This window comes from Vipera ursinii (assembly GCF_947247035.1).
Source record: "Vipera ursinii genome assembly, chromosome: 3".
NCBI lineage: Eukaryota > Metazoa > Chordata > Lepidosauria > Squamata > Viperidae > Vipera > Vipera ursinii.
In genome coordinates this window covers 147,030,149-147,050,009 of record NC_139516.1, presented here as the reverse complement: position 1 = coordinate 147,050,009, position 19,861 = coordinate 147,030,149, and the positions used below count along the sequence as shown (strand labels likewise).

At 37.4% G+C, this 19,861-nt stretch overlaps 2 protein-coding genes across 13 annotated transcripts in view; one reads left to right on the top strand and one right to left on the bottom strand.

Moving 5' to 3' along the window:
* Nucleotides 1–4,718, bottom strand: part of LOC310639188 (tRNA selenocysteine 1-associated protein 1-like) — a 13,257-nt gene extending 8,539 nt beyond the window's left edge. For 3 of the 11 annotated variants that reach the window (XM_083360687.1, XM_083360697.1, XM_083360685.1), the window contains exons 1-3: nt 3,983–4,098; nt 2,636–2,799; nt 357–418 (exon numbers count right to left, since the gene is read on the bottom strand). In XM_083360687.1, coding sequence (XP_083216813.1) covers nt 357–368 — 12 coding nt within the window. In that variant the 5' untranslated portion in view covers nt 369–418; nt 2,636–2,799; nt 3,983–4,098. Of the gene's footprint in view, nt 1–30; nt 419–2,635; nt 2,800–3,982; nt 4,099–4,512 lie in introns of those variants that run through there. The other 8 variants (XM_083360692.1, XM_083360695.1, XM_083360690.1 and 5 more) reach the window with 7 other exon arrangements.
* Nucleotides 4,346–19,861, top strand: PAK1IP1 (PAK1 interacting protein 1). Of its 2 annotated transcripts, none has more exons than XM_083360673.1 (10): nt 4,346–4,436; nt 6,971–7,133; nt 9,170–9,290; nt 10,900–10,974; nt 13,348–13,400; nt 15,680–15,825; nt 15,912–16,009; nt 16,543–16,642; nt 18,420–18,549; nt 18,630–19,860. In XM_083360673.1, exons 1-10 carry the CDS (start codon nt 4,374–4,376, stop codon nt 18,776–18,778), a joined length of 1,098 nt encoding a protein of 365 aa, XP_083216799.1. In that variant the 5' UTR covers nt 4,346–4,373; the 3' UTR covers nt 18,779–19,860. The 2 variants fall into 2 exon arrangements, with proteins under 2 accessions (XP_083216799.1, XP_083216800.1); XM_083360674.1 differs by lacking the exon at nt 4,346–4,436 and adding an exon at nt 5,236–5,509 and having other exon boundaries at nt 18,630–19,861.

Sequence of the window (19,861 nt, the reverse complement as noted above, 5' to 3'; positions counted from 1 at the left end):
GATTTAACATTTTTGTTAAGTTTTACTTACATGAATGGTAGCAGTTCCAATGAAGGCCTCCTAAATAGTGAGTGTTATAGGAAAGTCCCACCACAAGAACTCACTGTGCAATAGTGCAGAAAGCAAAGTTTCCTGTTCTGTCCCCAAGCTGCTTCAGTTGGCGTGATTAAAGATTTCACAGCAGGGGAGAACAATTTGTCAGAAATTTATCTGAGGGAAGTATATGGCTAAAAACCCATCATCCCTTCCCCAGGGGTACTGGGTTCAAGCCTGCCGTTTGTCAAGAATTCTGGACAAGATTGTGTTTCCCCCAAATTAGCTAATAATGCAACCGCATTTCTATCAAATTATCTTACCTGGCTAGCCATTGTAAAAAGCTATCTTCGCAAGAAGTCTGTAGTAGCTGCTTTTTCTGATGCTGTATTTAAAAACAAAAGATAAGGTTTTGTGTAAATAAGCCAGATACACATTTTTGCAATGTTATTTACAGATCAGCAGAACACTGAGAGCCACCCTCAATGTTCATTATGTCACTAAAGGTTTTTATTTTTTTTCTATTTGTAGAATTCATTTTTCCAGTTCTAATTAAAATGTGCCATCCTGAAATAGAAGTTATTGACACTAGGAAGTAAAGACAGGGAGAAAATATTTAATGATTAATAATATACAGGTAAAATAAGGGTATGCAAAATAGCACTGATCACAATGTACACTATTTCCTTACAACAGGCCAATCCGTACAACTTGGGAATACATACATTTCTAGAAATGTTAGATCTGGAACAGAAGTGACAATATACTTCCGTAACTGTTTTGGGAAGGAGACAGAACGTTACAAAGACAGAATATTCCATGTCGTCCATAAGCAAGTTAAAATAACTTTGAATACTGTTTTTTCTTAAGATATAAAAGATATATCTCTCTTTCTTAATTACAGAAGACGGCCATTCACAAACATTTCTCTTTTCTTTCCCCCTGCACCTTTGGGTCAAGCTATTCCACAAAAAAAATCTCCCCATCCTTTGAAGCAAATTTAGAGATGGAAGAAGGGCAAACAGAATAATATCGGTCAACTTGTAGATGGCATCTTGATGACACAACCCCAAAAAGTATACAGGAACTATACACTTATAAATTTTGAAGACTTACATTTTGAACTGGTCTGATTATAAACACTTATTTGTACTCCAATTTTATTATTTTTACAAATAACTCAAGGCGTGAACATATCCAACATATCTTTCTCCTGCTATTTTCCCTACAACGACCCTTGAAAAAGAGCGACTAGAGCACAGGCCTGCCGCATGCGGCTCTTTCAGCCGTCTCCTGCAGCTCCCAGTCCTCTGCCATGTGCAGTCCAAAAAACAAAAAAAAAGTGGGACTAAAAAAGTTCAACCAATCAATTCAAATATGCAGGGTAGGTGCATATCTTGCCTTGGCTCCACTCTTCAGTCAAACCCTGTTCTGCGCATGCGCGCATGTATACACATTTTTTGCGACTCCCAGTTTTTCCTTTTGTGAGGGAACTGGTTCCGAGTGGCTTTCACTGTTTCAGGTTGCTGACCCCTGGACTAGAGCAAAGTCACCCAGCTGGCTTTCGTGATTATGATTATTTCGTGATTCGATTATGATTATTTCATGATTATGATAGGATCTGAATTCAGTCTATTTTCTAACCTGTGGTTAACTATATCACAGTGGTTAACTATATCAAACTGGCTTTCATAAACACAATGAACTACATCTTTCCCCCTTATCCATTGCAATTGGTCCCGACATGGTAGCATTGGAATTCATGGAATGCATTCTGCTAGTTGTTCTTTTTGGTAGAATTATTTAATCAGTTGAATTCATTCTAAAAGTTAATTGTCAAAAATGAGTCAATAAGAAAGAAGCTTGTACCTGCTTAAAAATGAATTTAACATCATGGAAATTCTGAAGTAACAGTTGCCTCTAAGCAGTGCAATCATATTTCACTTAACTGCTTCATTTAGCAACAGAAATTCCAAATTCAATTAGGGCCATTAACAGCGAGGCCCACCCATACCCTGCTTTCTAAAACACTAAATTCTGAACCAAATTGTAATTCTGTATCCATTGTCTTCATTTCATACACAGTCCCCAAATAAGGATTTAATATCTAGCCTAAATACATTGAAGTATACAAAAATCCATATACAATAAAACTGCAATTCATAAAATATAAAATTATAACAGATCTATTTTCTCCAGGTAAGGGCAGCTCGGTATTGATTCATTAGACAAAAATGGTAAAACCTATTTTCAGGTTTTTTTAAAAAATCAGTTTTATCAGCAAGCAGTGCCAGTTACAAAACTACTGCTTCACAGTACTACTATCTTCCCCATACCCAGAAGTCAAATAATGTGGATTTGTAAAATCCACCAAAACAATCCAGTTACATATTATACTAAGCATAAACTCTGTCTACATTAGAAAAATGTGGGAAAAAATTAAAGGAAAAAAAATGAATGACCAAATCTGTAGATTTCAATACTAATACAAACAAATCCAATTACAAGGATACTGTCAACAGATTAATAATCTTTTAAGAAATATTTGCTGTGCAAGTAGGTATTCACATTTTATAAATTCAACTTTTGCTACTTTACTTACCGATGAGTGTCAAATGTTCAAACTTAAGAAATTTAAAAAAATTAGCTGTAGAAGGTGGCAAGTACCAGAACTAGGTGAGATCTTGTTACTTTAATCATCTAAACTGAAGTAACAGCAGTACTTTTTCTCCGTCTAAGGTTGTTGTTCAAGAACTTGTGACTTCACTGCAATAAAAAGAAATAATATAAGAATTAGAAAAAAACCCTGTTTCATAACACTACCTGTACTGAACTTAACAGGCAAAAATAGATTATAATAAATATTTGGACATCTGGTCCAAACATCAACCTTAATATGATTTGGTTTTGGTTTAGCAAAGGGACAGACTTTTTTGTGACCATGTCACCTTCCAATGTCTGTAGAAAGTACAGCTGGTGGTGTGACAATCTCACTGGAAAGTGCCAACCCAAAATCTTTTTTCAAGGAAAAAATAGGTGCATTAAATCTTTTTTTTAATCTGCCAAATTTCAAATACATTTAAATACAAATCCCAAAAACATGGTGGAAAATAGAAATAGCTATTTTTTTCGTTCTTTTCAAATTAGAAAATCATTAGAGTATGATTTTTTCACATTATCAGAAAATCGGGCCTGACTTATAAAATGGTTGCTTTTCACTTCTGCATTTATATTTTTAGTTTTTAAGTATTTTATTTAAAACTAGAGAAAGAGGGGTTTTTTTTAGATGGAAGTGCCCGTATTTCTCTGTTATTTTTTAATCTACCAACATTTTCTTTTGAATATGGAATTATGAGGCGCGGGGGGGGGGGAGAACCACCAATGGAGCTATGTCTAGTTAACCCCAGGAAAAATTAAAATGCTATTTTTAAATATAGCACAGTTGTACTACTAAGCTTCGTTGTTGGAAAATAAACATCGATAATTTCAATAAAGCTTACTTTGAAATACCGATGTTGAAGATTACAATCTTTAAATGAGAAAACTTAGGAAACTGACCAGTTGGAAGTTTTTTTTAAAGGGAATTCAGAGGCCTCTGCGCACGCGCGTACGTAAGCGCGAACATATTAGCACATACATGTGAACGTATTCATACGCCAACAGACTCTGACCCCGTTCATAACCTAGTTATCAGTAAAAGCAGCTCCAAAAGGTCTCTCCAGGCCTATTCCACAGGCAGCTTAAACGCACTCAAAAGGGAAGCGGAGGGGATGAGGAGAAAAGGCAGCAGCGCGTGCTAGGCCTCCCTATTGGGGGCGGGGCAGAGCTCACGCGGCGCTTAGCGGAAAAAAGCGGGGAAGATTCGGAATCAGGAGCATCTTAATATTGCTTGTCCGTGAGGCAAAGGACCCCGTCCTTTTCCTCTCAAAACCCCGAATACTAACATTACCTTCCGGACAGCCGCCATCACCAGCCGTTTGGAGATCGCAACGCTCCCTTCCGCCGCCGCCGTCGGCCTCCCCTCCCCCGCCTTCCCTCCCCTCCACGGACTTCCGCCACGGGTTGGGTTGTCTTCGCGACTGCCTGTTTCCGTTTTTTTTTCCTTTTTTTCTTTTTTTTTTAAACAAATCGTTCCCGCCTCTCCCCCCCGCTCCCCAACGACGGAAGAAATTAAAAGATTCAGTCTTGGAAACGGGGAGCGGCCACCACTTCGCGGCTCCTCGTCTCAGGAGGTGGAGTAGACACCTCGCTCTCAAGACCAAACGGACAGGCGGCTAGCAGGCCGCGGTACAAGAGAAAAGGACCCCACAGTAGTAGGCGTCGCTAAGGAAGGCCGAGAAATGGAGGTGCTGGGGGGATGTTACGAACAGATTCTGTTCGGATTCTCCATACAACCGGCCGAGGTAAGATTTAAATAAGAGAAGGGGGGAACACAGAAAAGGCGAGAGTTAAGTTGCTTAACGGGCCCTAAATACTCACCGCGAGGGCCGCACGCTTGGCGCGAAGCGACGCCGAAGTTGCGAGCTCTCAGCGTGCGCAAGGGCAGGGGAAGCGCGTGGGCTCGCTTCGTCTTGCTCAGTTTCCTTCCCAGAAGCCTCGGCGGCGTGTCTCGCGCTCAGCTCCGCCTCGTGAGCATCGTACGTTGCAGCGGGGCGGAGAAAATGGAACCTTCCCGCGCAGTCGGCCGGAAACGTTTTCCCCGTGGCTCGCCTCGCCTCGCCTTTCCTTCCGGGCAGCGAGCGCGCTTGGCGGTGTCGGACGATGTCGTCCGCGGCAGTTTTTTTTTTGTTGTTTTCTTTTTTGTTTTTAAATATGATGTCGGCCTTTAGATTACACCAGCTTCATAGAGGGCTGTCTAAAGAGTGTTTGATAGAGGTTAAGGCCTCTGGTCTTGGTGGTTGGAAGCAACGGTTTTTCCAACCTCGTGCTCTCCACACCGGAAGAAAGCCCAAACTTGGCTTCCCAGTTTAACGTGGCCGAAGTTTTAGGGACGTCTGCTGGGAAGCCATAACGTGAGGGAGCTCGTGGTAGAAGGAACCAATATTTCCCCCCCTCCTTTTATAAATGTTGCTACAGTACATTGGTATGATTTCAGTGTGGTAATGTTTCTATCTGTGAGATTTAAAAACCCAAAATTTGATACTCACAATTCAAAGACAAGTCTGGTTAACAAAAACAAAGATTTATTGAAAAGAAATTGAAAAGAATAAAGAAAATAAAGAAAGAAAGCGTTTGCAAACGCGGCCTCTTAGACCCTTCCCAAGTTGGATTGGGTTCAAAGAGTGCGCTGAGCAAGTTTCAAAGCAAGCATTTATACTTTCTTTTCTCAATACATGCCCATCCCAAGAAACTTAAGTTAGTCTTTGAAGTCATTTACATTTCTAAAAGATCTTTGAACCTTTACTTTCAAAAGACTTATTGTAATAACTTCCTCACATTCGTCACTACACTATCTTGTTTTACTCACCTTCTTGAGGTGAGTATCCTTTTTAACATTTCAAAAGAACTTTGTTGATTACCATGTGTGAATTCTCTGTCTAAGCAGGAAATAGATGGCCACCAATTCATTGGTGTTACATTTGGTACCATTTATAAAAGAATAACCTTTATTTATTTTCCTTTATATCTGTCAATTGCCATTTAGAATCTCAGTGTTTTAAGCATCCAAAGTTGAACACTATCATTAAAAAAAGCCCACTGCAGCCTCCGAAGTGGAAAGACTCAAGGCACCTTACATTAAAACTCAATAAAAGTAATCAAAGAAATATAAACCTACTGATTTGCCATCTCTACCAACATTACAAACAGATTAGTGTAGCCTGAGAGGGAATCTGTTCATGTAATGGATACAAAAGAAATCAATGCATTTGAAGTTGGCTTTTTAGTCTAGAAAAGCTGTTGGTATGCTTCATTTTTTTGGTATATTTAAAAGTGCAATTTGATTGCCTGAAGTGAAATTTAAGAAATGAGCCTTTAAAAAGTAAATAATGAAATTTGTAGAAAAAAATTGTGGAACACAAATGTCAGTGGTCTACATAAAACAACATCCTTTAGTTATGGAGAGGCCCTTCATCTGGAAATCGCTAACAAAATCCGGTATTTTGGAAAATAAACATGTCACAAGGTTTCATTTTGTGGAAATGCAGTTAGATTACACAGATACCATTCTAACTTAAATTAGTTGTAAAGTCCAGTGGCCATGTAATAGATATCTAAGCCCACTAGCTATAATTGCAGTAATTGACAATAACTGCTGCTAATTGAAGTAGATGGAATTGGTTTCTGATCAATAGGAAAAGACTGAGTATATTATGGCTTGGCTAATGAGGTCTGATTTTTCTTTTAAACTGAAAATGCCTGTCCCTATAAAAAGCAGGGGTTCCCAGCCAGGTTGCTCGCACCCCCTGGGGGTGTGAAACAATATTCCAGGGGGTGTGAAAACTTGGGTTTTCAAAATATAATAAGCATAATTAATTGTTATTTTGAACTTTTGTAAGTGGTGCAAGAATATATCAGAAGTGTTCTAGGGGCGCGGGGTGTAGAAAAGGTTGGGAACCACTGCTATAAAGTATAGATAGCTTGTAACCACATAGCAGGGTCATTACTGTAATAGCCTACTACTTCAAAGCATTTGATTTTCTAAAGATATGATTTCTATTTTAACAATTCTACTAATTTATACCAAAGTAATCTGTCATCCTTTATTTTGAAGAAGAAACTTAGAACTTAGTAATGTTTACATTCAAGCATTCAACAAAACGTTAGATGAGCATTTGGAAGATGTGCTAAGTATGCTAGATGAGGATCTGTGCAGATAAATGCTTTTCAGGTTTTTACTTTGTTTTTAAAAACAGTACACTGGAATGTTATAGGAAAAATCACAGCTGATTTGACTGGTTTTTAAATAAATCTTAGTCTTGATATTTTTTGTTTTCAGAACTGGGCAATTGCTCCCGATTTTACCCATCATGCACACAGTGCTTCGCTGTCAGCAGTAGCTGTGAATGAAAGATATGTAGTCACTGGGAGCAAGGATGAAACTATACAAATCTATGACATGAAAAAGAAGGTAGAACATGGAGCATTGGTACATCACAATGGTAAGGAGTTCATGTTTCTTTTATGTCAGAACCCATATTCTAAGGGAGCTCTTTCTAACTTTAATTCTACCTCTAATCTTTCTGCACTTCTGGGTTCTGCCATGCTTCTGGAGGGGAGATGGGAAACGCTGCGAGCTATTTGTTTTCCTCTATTGCAGGGGTGTCAAACTCAATTTCATTGAGGGCCGCATCAGCATTGCGGTTGCCCTCAGGGGGCCGGGTGGGTATGGCCAGGGTGGGCATGGCCTATTGGGTGGGCGTGGCCAGCTCTACATCGTTCGCATCAAGGGTGCCTATGGGGGCCTGGGCAGGAGTGGGACAGATCTGAGGGTCTCTGGCAGAAGGAGGGTCTCTGGGCCAGGGCCAAGGCAGTGGGGGCCGCTCCCTCACTGTTTCCAGGATGGCTTCGCGGGCCACATGAAACCACTTTGCGGGCCAGATCTGACCCCCGGGCCTTGTGTTTGAGATGTCTGCTCTATTGCTACACTGTAACACTTTTGCTGTTTCCACATACACACTCTTTGAACTATCTTTCCCCCTTGATATCAGCTTGAAAGCGGGGAGGAGAAAGGAATGCGATTCCAGCAACTGGTTTATTTTTGCTTTTGGAAGGGAAGGTGTAAAGACCCAACAAAAAAATGCTGCAACCCTGAGACAGCCTGGCATTATCAGCTCTTTCCCACAACGGAGTTAACACCTGGGGATTGGCCCATTCGAACTGACCGGATAAACTATTGGGGTGGGGTTTGCTTGCGACACTTATAAACTATTGATCTGAGTGGGAACCCCTCAGATCCTGTCTATTATGCTTGCTATCAACTTCTCCTAATAAAAGTTCCTTTTGGAAGAAACTGCTTCCATGAGTTCTGCTTTCTTAGGATGAGGTATTGAAGTGGGCCCTGAAAAGTTGGATGAGTGAGGCATAGTTCTCAGCAGGATTGCAATATGGTGAAAACTCATTTTGAGGAGAAGTGTCTGTTTTTCACAAATGTATGAAATTGTAGGGTATAATTCTTGTGGAACTATGTCACTTGCATAATCACATTATTATAAAAATATAAACTGTCTCACTTGCTTTTAATTTATGTCATTTGTCTAATGTTGATAATGCAGTTCCATTTAATTTCATTGGCAGATGGAACTATTAAGTTAATGAATGGGGTAATCAGAAGGGGCAAAGGCTCCATTTGTATATTTAAAAAAATATTAAGAAAAGTATAATTCTGTATTTGGTTATATTGACAAACATTTGTTACCTACTCTGAGATTCCAAAATAATATCTTTCTTGATGCCAAGAAATAACAAATGTGCCTCTTCAAAGGAGAAATGAAACCAAGTATCTCCGTATTAGACTTTCAAGTTAATTATGGTAATAGGAATCACCCTAATGGGTTCAAAAGGGGCAGTTGTTAAGGCTTTCATTACCAAGAACATGTCCTATGCAGCAAAATAATGAAACAAGGGTTGACAGAAGGAGCAGTCTCCTGAGGAAGCAGTGCACATGAACGTGGCCTAAAAAGATATCTTTGCCCATGACAGAGAATAGAGCCTGAAACAACTACCTATGCAGAGTGTTTGTGGTTAACTTCCTTTTTAGCCCTGCTGGCAAAAGATTGTCATTTCAGGGACCCCTGTTACTGATACCATAGATTTCTCTTTTTACGCCACTATGAGAGCTAGTTTGGGCTAGTGGTTAAGGTATCAGACTAGAAATCGGGACCATGAGTTCTAGTCCTGCCTTAGGCATGAAAACCAGCTCGGTGACTTTGGGCCAGTCATTCTCTCTCAGCCCAACTCACTTCACAGGATTGTTGTGGGAAAATAGGAAGAGGAAAGCATATTAGGTATGTTCACCACTTAGAGTTAGTTATTTATATAAAAAAATAAAGGCTGGATAATAAAATTTAAAAGCATGGCAAGACATTCTGTAAACTTGTAGGGATATATAAATTATGATTTTGCTACAAAACCATTTTGAAATACCCTCCATTTAAAACGAAAAAGCTTGACTAAAACTGTTCCCGTTGATTTTCAGGCACTGTAACCTGCTTGGAATTCTATGGGAGTGCTCATCTATTGAGTGGAGCTGAAGATGGTCTCATATGTATTTGGAATACAAAAAAATGGGAATGCTTGAAGTCAATTCAAGCCCACAAGTATGTTCCCCTTTCTCTTATATAATTATATAATAATTTGGATCCATAACAATGTAAGCAAAGTTTTATTTCCTCAATAGTGCTTGTTTGCCCCTATCTGAAAAAGTATTCAAGAGATTGAGTATGGAGATTCTCAGTCATCTAGGTCAGCGTTCCCCAGTCTGTGGGCCACGGCCCAGTACCGGGCTGCAGCCACTTGGCCACTGGGCTGCATGAAGGGTTGGCCAGTGCACGTGCACATGCGTGTGCACTCCCCCCCACTTGCGCTAGCAGCAAGCATCCCGCTGGCACTACCTCTGCCCCGCCCCAAAATGTCCTGCCAGCGCTAGCACCGCCCTGCCCCCCTGTGCGTCCCACCGGTGCTAGCATCGTCCTGCCCCCGAGCGTCCCACTGGCTTTAGCATTGCCCCGCCCCCTGAGCATCCCACCAGCACTAGCATTGCCCTGCCCCTGAGCAGGGCAGTACATAAAACTGCACCCCCTCCGGTCTGCAGAAAAAATGCCCTCCACGGAACCAGTCCTTGGTGCTCAAAAGGTGGGGGACCTCTGATCTAGGTCATAGCTATCCCAAAGTTGCTTTGTTATAACGTAATTGGACTTTCTTGTTCTTCTTTGAAGATGTTTTGCTTCTCATCCAAGAAGCTTCATCAGCTCTGAATAAGCTCTGAAAAAAAAAGTCCAGTTCCCTTGTGAAAAAGCACCTTTGGGATATTCAAGAGATTCAGGATTCTCCAGAATGATATAGTATGCAGTGGGGGAAAAAAAGTACATGATGAAACCTCTTTTTCATTTATTTATTATATTTCTTTGCTTCTCCATGACCAAAGTTTCTATTGAGTGTGTGTGTGTCTGTGTATGTACACACACACATATATATGCACACACATATATATGTATATATACATATAAAAGGTAAAGGTTCCCCCGCACATGCGTGCTAGTTGTTTCCACTCTAGGGGCCGGTGCTCATCTCCGTTTCAAAGCCGAAGAGCCAGCGCTTGTCCGAGGACGTCTCTGTGGTCATGTGGCCGGCATGACTAGACGCCAAAGGCGCACGGAACGCTGTTACCTTCCCACCGTAGTGGTCCCTATTTTTCTACTTGCATTTTTACGTGCTTTCGAACTGCTAGGTTGGCAGAAGCTGGGACGAGTAACAGGCGCTCACTCTGCTACCCGGCACTCGGGATTCGACCTGCCAAACTGCCGACCTTCTGATCGACAAGCTCAGCGTCCTAACCCACTGAGCCACTGCGTCCCTTATATATACATATACACATGTATATATACAAACATATATGTATTTCATATGTATTTCAGAAACAATAAATATATAGTATAAAAACTAGAGAACAGAGATAAAAGGTAACAAAAACTTAAGAACCTAACCAATATTTTTTGTTAAAATGTTCCCTAAATATTGGAGAAGGAAACTACCTGTAATTACAATTGCTAGAAATTAATATCTTAGTTTCTGCCATAAAGACTGTCAGGTAAGGTCTAACATAAGCTTAATATAATATTTATATTTACTCATATGGATCATATTATGATTGAATATATTGATAATGGTCTATTTGTATTAAAAATCTTGATGCTTTTTATGTATTAGGGGCCATGTGACATCTCTTTCTATTCATCCTTCTGGAAAGTTGGCTTTATCAGTAGGAACAGACAAAACATTAAGGTACGTCATAAGATTGCAAATGGCCTTTGTTTTATTTAAGATAATGCTTTTTATAACTTCAAAAAAATTAGCTGTTCCAAGCTGTGAAAATAAATATCAGAGACGTTATTGCTAAACAAGTTAACAAATTTATAAGTTACATAAGTATTGAGTAAAAGTAATCTAATATAGTAAATGCTTCCAAAACTATCCAGATGAAGTTTTATGCTCTCTACTTTGCTGTCTTGCCATTTCCATTTCCAACTTCCACACATGCCTTAAAGCCGGTGCAACTGAGATATGTTTTGGTTAGAAAAGATATTTTAAACTGACACTATTGATATTTTGTATAATAGAAAAATGTGATAATGTTGATATTCAATTGTATATGTATTAACAGCAATAAGAATTGTATTTGCCTAGTGTAGAAAAATGTGTACCACCAGAAGAAGAGAGGAAGCACTAGATGGTATAGTATTGGATTTAGAGTGAGGAAGTTAATATGTACCACCGAATTACTAATGGACCCAAACAACACGTTGTTTGTTAAGTACTTACGATTGCAAAACTAGAAAATAAAATATTTATTAAAAAAAGAAACATATCAAGATTTCTCTGTCTGTCTGTCTGTCTCTCTCTCTGACACACACACAGACACACAAACATTTCTTGAGTTGGTATGATTGGGATGCATGATTGAAAAAGTAAGAATAGGCAAAAGGTTGAGGTGCTAAAGGGGAATCTAATGTACTAGCCTGTAAAAGTAGTTCCTCTAGGAATGTATTAATAATCCATTCTAGCAGACTTTCACAGTTGGCTGCCTGTTAATCTAACATAACTAATTTTCTAAATAAATACACTTTTAAAGTTAAATCTAATGATTTTGAAACAGCTGCTGTTTCAAAAATATACACAGACACACCCACATATACAAAGGGCATTTACAAACGTATTCCAGTTGGGTGGGATGGTAATCATATATGCAGAAATGTTCAGGCTTTTCAGATGCAGGACCAATAGGGTCCTAGATAATCTATTTTAAAGACCTTATATCTATTTTACCTTAGTTCAGAAGAACAGACATCCTATACCTTTATCTTTTCAACGGGCTCTCTAGTCATTTAATACTCACCCATTTTAATTGAGATTGCCAAATTAGTTGGAAGGAAGTTGTTTATTTGTCGCTCAGGCTGACGAATAATCACTGGACCTTTCTTGGTTATGCTCCATATGATCAAGAGATATAACCCAGAACAGAGTTTTTAATATCAAAATTTTGTGGCTGCACATTATTTTTCCAAAATAAAATTTTATTTTTTGAAAATTAAATGCTAACACTAAGAATATGCCCCTTAAGCTTAATCTTGCCAATTAAGTCACTTAAATATATTATCATCTTTTCACTCACTTTTAATAGCTCTTACAGCAGACGTGCCCAACCTTTTGGGCACCAGGGATCAGTTACATGGTGAGAGGTTTTTTTGGCGGACTGGAGGGGGAGTGGTTTTGTGTGCTGTGCATCCTATGGATGGGGCTTTGCTTGTTTGTGCAGCCCGGTACTGATCCACGGACTGGGGGCTGGGGACCACCGTCTTTAACAGTCAGAAAGTTCCTCTCTAGGACAAGTTTGGATCTCTCACAGTGAAGCTTCCTCCAACTGGGTCTTGCCTTATCCTGGGTATTACTTCCTTTTTCTTATGACATCCCCTCATGCGTCAGAAGGTTGCTATCCTCCATCCCTTGGTCTTTTTTCTTCTTCTTTAAACTAAACATACCAAATTGCTTTAACCACTCTTCATAAGGTTAGCATCCACGTCCCTTGCCATCTCTGTTGTTCTCTGCACTCTCAAGGTTTTCCTCAAAAGGAAACCATATTGCCTGTAATTTGTACCATCATCTATCTTTTTCCATAACTACTGAAATGAAAATGATTTACTTATTAGTATACGACAGTCTTGTTAATTAGGAAGGAGTAATGGACAAGAAATGCAAGTAGAAAAATAGGGACCGCTACGGTGGGAAGGTAACAGCGTTCCGTGAGCCTTTGGCATCTAGTGATGCCGGCCACATGACCACAGAGACATCCTCGGACAAGCGCTGGCTCTTTGGCTTTGAAACGGAGATGAGCACCGGCCCCTAGAGTCGGAAACGACTAGCACGCATGTGCGGGGGAACCTTTACCTTTACCTTTAATGGACAAAATATTATTGTAGATTCAGATTTATGGATACATATTTTATCAGCAGCTTTAACTCTTTAAATATTTCCCTTTAATGTAGAAGTTAAAATTAGAACATAGAAAAACTAAAGTGTTTACTTTTAAACATTTCTTAAATTTTAAAATAATTAAGTTGTCTTCGGTTCAAAACATTTGTATTGGTATTTTTTTTTTAGAACATGGAACCTCGTAGAAGGAAGATCTGCTTTCATAAAAAACATAAAGCAAAGTAAGTATGTTCCTTTGCTATTTATTTTTGTTTATTCTTCATTATTATTTAAATTTATCAAATCTTTTAAGGTAGCTTTCACCGTCTAGTGAAAGTAAAGCTTGGAAAACAGTAATATATATTTTTTCTTGTTCAAAATTGCACTAAGCCACCTTTGTCAAGGACCATCTCAGACTTTTTATAAAATTCCACTGCAGATAACTATCCTTACTGGTAACAGGTTGAATAGTGGAATAATAAGAACTCATCAAATTTTAAACTGTACGATAGGAATTCAGCAAATCTTTGAAAACTGAAAGATTGTTTGGGTATGGCAGTTTAAAATGTGTTGAGTTTTTATTATTCCATATTCAACCTGCTGTGCTTTAATAATACTTACAAAGTAAAGAAAATTGGCATAGTAGACTGCATTCTGAAGAGGTTAAAGGGGCACAGTTTTGTTACTTTGTAACTAGCCATATCTACCATGGCAGATGCTTTGTGAATGGTCAAGTCCCACCATCATAGCCATTATCATGCCATATACTCTCTAGAGTTCCAAATGTGCTCTTTGACCCTGCCTGCCCTTTGCAATAGAATTCTTCAGAGAGTATATAGCTGCCGCCCTGAAGATGTTCTAAAAGGCACTGAAAATCTGTCTGCTCTCCCAGTCCTTTTTTTCAGAATGGTTGGGGTAAAATTATGCCATTTTTGTGATATTTTTAGGGACTCTTATCATCCATTTCTTTATTTTATTGTTCTAGTTTTTTATTATGTAATGTGCTCAGAGTAGATTGGAATCAGGCATTCTTTAAATCTCTATAAGTATTTAATAAATCATTGTCTTCTCTTGTATTCTGCTAATAGAATTAGCTTCTATTCAACTCAAAGGTATTTAATATCAAGCAATTTAATTTAGAACCGAAATCTTTTATAAAAGAAATAACCTGATCTATGTTTTTTCATTTTTTAAAAATTTCATTTCATATATTTAATTTTGAAGAAAAAGTCAAATGATTGTAACACTTGTGACAATATCTCAAAGTGTAATTAGTAGTGATAGAATATTTTTCCCCTTTCTTTTAACCATATTCTCTAAGTCAGAGTTCCCTAAACTTTCTGGCTTGGCAGCCTGTAAGGAAAGGGAGCAGCAGGGAAATGTGCGTGTGCGCAGCTTGCAGGTGCATGCACAAACGGGTACGTGCATGACAGTGGTGCTAGTGTGCACGCGCATGCACAAATCAGCCACTGGAGCCTGTGTGATGCTGGCAGCGGTGCTAGCGTTCCCGTGCATGTGCAAATGGGGCCTCTAGTGCCCGCACATTGGTGCTACCACGAGTGGGACAGGGCTCACCAGCTATTCCTGGGGCCCAGTGGCCAACAGGTGCAGACCATAGGTTGGGGACCTCTGCTCTAAGTAACCTTACTTAGTATTAGGGCATTCTCTGGAGAAAGAAAGTAGGATAATTTGAGGCTGGACATTTAGGCTTTGAATGAGAATTTTGAATTAATTTGTTTCATTGGCTTGTTATCTTGGCTGCTCATGTTATTCTCAAGACTCTTCTCCAATACCACAATTTTCCTATTATGCTTCTGAAAATTCCAATTTTCAGTTTCATAGAGCAGGGATCCTCAAACTTTGCGGCTTGGCGGCCCGGCTGTGTGTGAGAGAAGGGAACTGGGCTGCATGAGTGGTGGACTGGTGTGTGCACACAGACATTGTGTGAGTGGTGGGCTGGCACACACACCCACAGCTTGACATGGTGAGCCAGTGTGCACAAGTGCCCGAGCCGCCGCTCATGCAAGTTGAGCTGCATGCACATACTCCGGCCAGCTGCTCGCGCGGCCCAGTTCTAAATAGCCCACAGCCTGGTAGTGGCCTGAGGTGCAGGGGTTGGGGACATCTGTCATACTATTACACAGTTCTAATCTTTGTAAGAATAAAGTCATCACGGTCTTTGAATATCTTTTCCAAGGCTTTCATAGTTGTTTTATTACCAAGTGCTAGTGTGTGATGTATTTCTTGAATGTAACATTTAGATCCTTATTAATAGGTTATACATAGTAATCTATTAATGGATTATTAATATTAATTTTAAGAATTTTTGTTTAACATCAAAAGACAAATAGGCTAATAAATCTTGAATTCCAGGAGTATAAAAAGTGTAAAGGCAAGGTTTTTCTTAAATAGTAATAAATAAATATCTATTGGCTACTACTTAGAGCCAAATCTTATCTGCAATAGATGACACCTATGATTTAATCTTTTTTCTTAAAATCTGTATGATTTATATTTTTAGATGCACATCTTGTTAAATGGTCGCCTAGTGGTGAGATATATGTGGTGGCTATAGCTAACAAAGTTGATATATACGATTTGGAAACGGCTTCTATCTCTGGTACCATCGCTACAGAAAAGAGGATATCTTCAATAAAGTTTATCACTGTAAGTAAAAAAATAGTGTCAAATAATTTAGAATGTTGTAAATGAATCCAATCTCATACATGCACTTTTTTCATGTTTACTTGAAGGATTCCATACTTGCTATTACAGGAGATGAAGAATTCATACGATTGTTTGATTGTGAATCTCAAAAATGCCTTTGTGAATTTAAAGCTCATGAAAACAGGTATTTTTTTGTTAATAAAATAATTGCGTATGTTTAAAAAATGATAATTTTTAACATACTGTTTACTTCTGAGTTTTGTTTGATGATAGTACATGTAATTGCCATAGGGTTAATATCAAAATTCAGTACTTTAAATTTTCAGTGATCTCAGTATTGGAATATTTTTATTTAGATCAGTCTTTCTCTTTAAACATATCATTTATGTGCTCACCTTTGGAGGAGTTGTATTATAGCTCTTTTGCTGTTTTTTTATGTTGACCATTGGTGAAAACGTATACCATTGGTAAATTAGGCTCTCTGTTTCCTTTCCCTTGCATTTTTTCACATTTTATTCTATCAGATAGTGTTTGGAGTAAAGCAGAGAGGGACCAAAGTAAGATTCCATTGCACGATTCAGAGTTAATTGTTCTTCATATATTGGTAGAATTTGATTAAGTAATAGTTGTTAGCATTTTGCAATCCTTTTTTGAATATTATGAATATTTTTTTATCTATTTAAATTTTAAAATGTAATATAATCTCTTGATCCTTAGAATCAAAGCACTGTACAATTTCAAAATGGAAGGCTTACATATTCTAGTAACAGCATCAAGTGATGGGTACATTAAGGCATGGAATCTGGATATTGATAAGGTTTGTATAGTATCAAACTTCAAAATACTGTGGAAGAATAGTTATGAAAAATGAGAGATGATATTCCATTAATAATTACACAAAGAACAAATAGAAGATAAAATGATTTATACAGCGTCTATATAAAAAAAAGAATGTTCATTTAAGAGTGGTTTTTACAAGGATTGGAAGTGTTGTATGAGTGGAAGAACCCCACTGGATACAGTCCTTAAAACTTAGAATTGTATCTTTAACTTATTTCATGATTTCCATGATACTTAAAGCTGCAGTTTTAAGTAAACTCAACTGGCTTGCTTTAATATCAGGGAGACTTATTTCTGAATAAATGTGGATAGGTTATGTTGCACTTAGATGTTATTTTTCAAGAAATATTTTACAATTAATATATATATATTTTAAAGATAGGAACTGTCATTTGAAAAGGTAACATGCTAGGGTTTGAAGGCTTTTGCTTTTGCTTTGCTTATTTTACAGTTACTTCATTTTAATCATTCGCAAATAATTCCTAACTATATTTTATTAAGCTAATTCAGGATTCTCGAATTGAGGGTTATTGCAAACAGTATAAGGTAGAGGAGATGGTTTCATAATGGTTCTTATTTTTAAACAGTCTGCCTAGGGAGGAACAGCATCATCAGAATTCAGTCTGGGCGTTGCTTTCCATTTTCTCCTAACAAGCCCTCAGTGGGAAATATTTATTAAATGTAAAATTGTACATTATTACATATTGTATATATAATTGTCCTTTGAAATAATTAGTTCAATTTTGGGGTGGGAGATTGTGATATTGCAACGTTAGAAAATCATTGAAATAATCCATATTTAATAATCCAAATGAACTTCTGCTGGAATAATGGAAGCCTTCCGTTGTATTCACCTGTACAGTCTGCCACTGAATAACAGTCTAATTGAATTCAAATCTTTCTAACTTTGTACTACAGAGATACAGGTTTAGCTATAAGTACAATTTGGATTGCTCACAATTACACCTCATCTAAGCATATTTCTTACATTGATCTCTCATTAGAAACTTTGTAAATGTTGCATCAAATTCAATAAAAACTGTGAGACTTGTAATCAATTTGTAAACACGTCCTTTCAGAAATGTTCAGTACAATGGATCTTACTTCTAAGTAAAAGGCTATAGTGTGGACTATCCTTAAAACAGCTTTCTAAGAAACAGGGACAGTTGAACAAGTTAGTTCTTTTAAGATAAGGCTACAGAAATGCATTTGAGATTTTATCTGTCGTTGGTGTCACCATAGTCTGACCAAAGAGAGAAGCAACCTGGAATTAAGGAGAAAGTTCCTAACAGCGAGGACAATTAACCAGTGGAACAGTTTGCCCTCAGAAATTGTGGGTGCTCCATCACTGGAGGTTTTTAAGAAGAGACTGGACAGTCACTTGTTTGAGACGGTATAGGTTCTCCTGCTTGAGCGGGGGGCTGGACTAGAAGACCTCCAAGGTCCCTTCCAGCTCTATTCTAGTTCTTCATACGCTGTTCAAGTTTCAAATTTACTGCCTTGAGTTCTTTGTAAAATAATAATGGCAGTATATAAATAAATAAATAAATAAATAAATAAATAAATAAATAAATAAATAAATAAATAAATACATACATATTGATAGAGCTGCATATTGTCTGAGGAAGAGGATGCTGCAGAACTCTACTGATCCTCAATGTGATGGTTGTTACCTTAGCTGCTATAAAATAGCATGGTTATTTTTCTGGAGTTTATGTGAATAAATGTCTTGGATTTATTTATTTATTTTTCAGATTGAGAATGCCCCATCATTGCTATGTGAGGTCAATACTAAGGCCAGGCTTACCTGTTTAGCAGTATGGCTCAAAAGAGATTTTGAAACAGAGCAGATCCCCGTTGAAGCCACAATGTCTTCATCTCAAGGTATTACTGTAGAATTTTTTAAAAAATTCTGTCAGGTAAACTATAATTAAAATTATATAATTGTTTGTTTTATTTTGCAGTACATGAAGCCGAGCAGCCATCACTTACAAAAAAGAAAATTTGTTGGGGCGATAGTAATAAACCCTCAGAGGGAGATGTCCAAAAACCCATTCTAAAAAGAAAATCAGGAAACATGCAACAAAAGAAGAAGTTACAGAGATTAAAATAAATATATAGTCGTAATCATATCCCATACTAAATATATAACAAGGAACCAATGTGTTTTTCACTTTAAGACTTTTTTCATTTTTAGTACATACTTAAGAATATTTTATATATTAATGTTTCTAGGAAATAGCTATTATATTTCTGCCATAACAATACCCAGATCTTTTCACTACTGTTTTTAAGTGTGAAAATATAAGTCTCAAATATTCTGCAATGTATGTGAAATTTCCTATTCTAGTATTATTTAAATTAATTTTCAAGTTGTTAATATATTTTAATGTTTACACATATTTTCAGGTTTTCTTACATTTTTTCATGGAGGCATTATTCATATAAGGATTTTAATTACCGTACCAGAGTAAAAATGCATACAAACTAGACTTAAAGAAAAAAGAGTACAAAAGAATAAAAAACGCAAGAAAAATAAGAGAAAAAAGCGTAATAAAGAATATAAAGAAATGACTTCCAATTTTCATCTTATTTTAACCTTGATTAAATAAATCAATTTTATATTCCTTTTATTTCTAACAGCTTTAATCTAATTTATTCAAATATTGCCATAGTATTTGATATCTTTTCAACTTTTCTTTATCCCTTTGCACAGACTTCAAGTGCTTAACAAGTGTGTTATGTAGATCTTCTAAGAAAACATTTTCCAGGTCATTCTCCTGGTTTGTCATTTGTATTTCCCTTTTTAATTTTTAAAATTTCACCAGTTTATCCAATACAGTATCCTTTTCCAAATCATTCTCTTCATCTTTTATTTGTAGTTCCACTTTTGGTAATTTCTGCGTTAGACAAAATTTGCTTTATCTGTCATTCTCTCACTGACATATTTTGACATAAATTTATTCATAGAATCATATTTTATTACTGACACTGATTATATTGCAGCTACTAATTTCTGACTATTCTTCAAAGATCCTTAATCTTTCCAGTATTATGACATTCTGTGTCACTTTGTCTCAGTTAACTGACAATAAAAACTGACTTGTGTTGTTTTCCTTCCAACTAGGATCTTTAGGTCCCTCTCATGTACAGTGTGCAAAATAGTAGTCACTTGTCTTTTGTTAGGAATCGAATT